Below are 3,423 nucleotides of genomic sequence, written 5' to 3'. Positions count from 1 at the left end.
TTCTATATATTATATCAAAATTTCCCATATTATGTATGTTGTAATTTTTCAGCTACTTTATTTTTTAAACTTTTAAGAAAATTTTAAAAATTTCATCAAATTCGCCTAAATTTAAGAAAACTGATAACTCTTAGATCTCATCTACATGCTAAAAAAACTAAACGGGTGTTCTAAATTATTTGAACTTCCGCATATCAATTTGTTAGCATGGATGCCACATCACCATTGACGTGTGGGCCACAATTGTCAGATTTGTTATTAAGAAGCTTAATTACAATCCTAGATATGGACCTCTCCACACGGACTATATATATAGTTTGTGTTTTGTTTAAAAGATAGGTAAAGTGATTAACCACTGCCAGTAGCCTCTCCGAATTTTGCACTTCTTGTTTTTTAGCTAGTTTTTCTTGAATATTTTTTATTTTCTAGGTTTGTTTGATTTTTTGAATTCTAAATTCCATCTTTTTTTGAAATTTAGGAATTTTCATTTCATTTTAGAATTTAAAAATTTTAATGATATTTTTTAAAAAGTGTTTTCAAAACAATAGCAAGATGTGGATTTCCTCGAAATTTTAATTTTGTTTGACTTTTAAATTTATTTCACTTTTTACATTTTCTAAAATTTTCAATTTTATTTATTTTTTAGTTTTTTGAATTTCCTTTGAATTTTGTTTTTTAAAACGCTTAAGGGGGTTGATATGATACTAATATTAATAGGAACTATAATTGCATAAGGGCAGCTTTATTAAAAAGAAATTAGAAATTAAGCGTGTTTGGGTTGGAGCAATTTGAGGATGTGTGACCTAGTGGGAATTAAGTCATCATTTCGTTGACCCCACCCACCAACCCCTCCCGCTGACCCTACACCACGCCACCTTCCAAAGACCCCACACACCACCAAACTCTCGACGATCCCACCCCATCTTCCGTCGACCACACACCCCACGATGTGAAACTTTCAAAAAATAGGGAACTTCCAAAAAATGATGTGAATCTTTCAAAAAAAAAGAAGTGATCTTCTTCCAAAAAATGAACTTTCAAAAATGTAATGAACTTTGAAAAAATCAAGTGAACTTCCCAAAAAAATTGAGTGAACTTCCAAAATTAATAAGTGAACTTCAAAAAATATAAATGAAATTCTAAAAAAATATAAAGTGAACTTCGAAATAGGGAAATTTTAAAAAATGATCATTAAACTTCCAAAACAGTAAAGTGAACTTATTCCAAAAATGAAGTGCTTTTTTTTTAAATGTGAAATTCCTAAAAAGTGGAGTGAACTTTCCAGAAAGTGTTGGTGGAGGTGGGTTAATTTGTCGGTTGAGTGGGTAAGTCGGGTTTAGAATATCTATTCTAGAACCTCTTCGTTTATTTTTAGGGTTTATGGTTTAGGGTTTACTTTTAGTATCGTGTTGCTAAGGATTTGAACCAATGTTTGATTTACATGAGTCTGGTACCACGTGGAATTGTTACTGCTAGCATGATCTATATGGTATGTAAGATTCAACAAACGGATCAATCTGTAAGTGGAAGGAAAATCTATATATTTAGCTAAAGTCCTGAGCCAACCGATTTCATTGTGATTCGTGCACATCAGTTGCAAGTCGGATTGCATACGAGTTTTTTTAGGGGGTTGCAAGTGGGGGGTTCGCATCTGAGACTTTTTTAGTTGCAAATGGGAATGCAACTAAGAAAAATGCTCCCACTTTAACCAGAGATTATTTTTGGTTGAAAATGGGAATATGCAATGGTTTGAATGTGTGCCAAAATCTCGTGAAGTGGAACGGCTGGACGACCCAATATTAATATATATAGCCATTGCTCGGTGGAAACATGTTTGCATGCATGTGGGGTGGAGAACGAAACAAACTGACCTATGCATGTTAATTTGCATGCAGGTGATGCGGTGGAAAACGAAGCAAATGGGAATGCAACTAAGAAAAATTCTCCCACTAAGTTTCACCATAGGGAATAGCATATAATTGGAGAGTAATTGGAGGAGGGTTACTTCTTCTAATTAAATAAATGCACGTAGCTTAGGAAGAATTTTTAGCGTCCAATGAGAAATTGTTTGGTGGTGATGCAAAAATAGCCTTTTAATTGAAGGAGGTAGTACCAAATTCCCATTCATTCTTCGACATCCATCTACACTCTTCCTCACTCATTCCGCAACAATCCCTCCCACCCCCACCCCCTCCCCCTCCACACACACACATACTCAGTAGCTCTACCTCCCACGCATGGACGCCGGGAACCATACGGAGACCCATCACATCACTGCCCATGGCACCACGACTCTGGAAGTTGTCTACACCAATGAAGAAGCTACTGTGGAGCGAATCCTAGCCATGTATGAGAAATGGCTCAAGAAGGAGAAGAATAGGTTCGTTGGACTCGACCTCGAGTACACCCCACGTAGCACGTGCAAGTGACAAGAGATGTCCGTCGTGCAAATCGCCATGCGGCAGCATGTCCTCGTGTACCACTATAGCAGTTCCTTCAAACATTGTCCGGCTCTGAACAATTTTTTTGAGCGCAAGGGTATTACTTTCGCGAGCGTTGACACTAGGAATGACAAGGTCATGCTTGCCCGTGCCAAGATGCATATTCCAGAGCTGTACCACGTCGACATCCAAGATATATTCAAGAGCCGGGTAGGAATGGCTAATCTAGCAGAGGCCATCATCGACGGGTCCTACAAGAACATGAAGACAAAGTTCTCATCTGACAAGCATGACTTATGGGGGACTAAGCCACTCTCCCCGATGCACCTCGAGTACGCATCAAAAGACGGGTACGTGAGCTACGAGTTGTACCGTAGGACCCTTGCCCTCGAGTTGTAATTATGTAGAAATATAAGTGCATGTGTGTCTATTCTATGGTGACCACTAGTATGAGTATGTCAATTTCATGTGAAGGAACTGGTCCAGAATGTAATTTAGCAAATTATGTATGGAGCTTTCAGAAATACTCATGGTGATCATGGGTTTGCAAAAAAAACGTACAATACTAATCTAGGTGGCCATTCGATTGGTAAAATTCTCATGCTAATTCGCATCGGATCCTTACCACTACTACTACGGTCAGGAAATGGTCAAACACACGCGCAAACACGAGCAAGAACATTAGTACTACCTCCATCCCGGTTTACAGGACCTACGTGTATACCAAGATCATTAATTTTACTAATGTAATATAAATTTTGCACTATAAAAATTATACCATTAGAAAGTATAACATCTAAACTTTCTAATAATATGTATTTTGTAGTATATATCTTGTGTTATGTTGGTTAAATTAGCAACCTAGAGATACGCGCAAGACCTGTAAACCGGGACGGAGGGAGTACATCATCTGCACAACGGGCCATAAATGTATCCTCTCCTCTCGGGCAGAGCAGATACGGCAGGGGTCACATCGTAGTGG

General features: G+C 37.9%; 1 protein-coding gene across 1 annotated transcript; it reads left to right on the top strand.

Annotated features, from left to right (window-relative positions):
- The first annotated feature begins 2,456 nt into the window (after window positions 1-2,456).
- LOC127339199 (uncharacterized) lies at window positions 2,457-2,840 on the top strand. The gene has a single exon (XM_051365077.1). The coding sequence runs from the start codon at window positions 2,457-2,459 to the stop codon at window positions 2,838-2,840; it is 384 nt and encodes a 127-aa protein (XP_051221037.1).
- Window positions 2,841-3,423: the final 583 nt, after the last annotated feature.

The sequence above is a fragment of the Lolium perenne genome, chromosome 3 (genome assembly GCF_019359855.2).
Source record: "Lolium perenne isolate Kyuss_39 chromosome 3, Kyuss_2.0, whole genome shotgun sequence".
NCBI classification, from domain to species: Eukaryota; Viridiplantae; Streptophyta; class Magnoliopsida; order Poales; family Poaceae; genus Lolium; species Lolium perenne.
The sequence above is the reverse complement of the archived record's forward strand: the minus strand, read 5'-3'. Positions and strand labels throughout refer to the sequence as shown.

Bases quoted from the DNA above. Each gene is read 5' to 3' on its own strand.
- LOC127339199 (XM_051365077.1), top strand. From the start codon at position 2,457: ATGCGGCAGCATGTCCTCGTGTACCACTATAGCAGTTCCTTCAAACAT.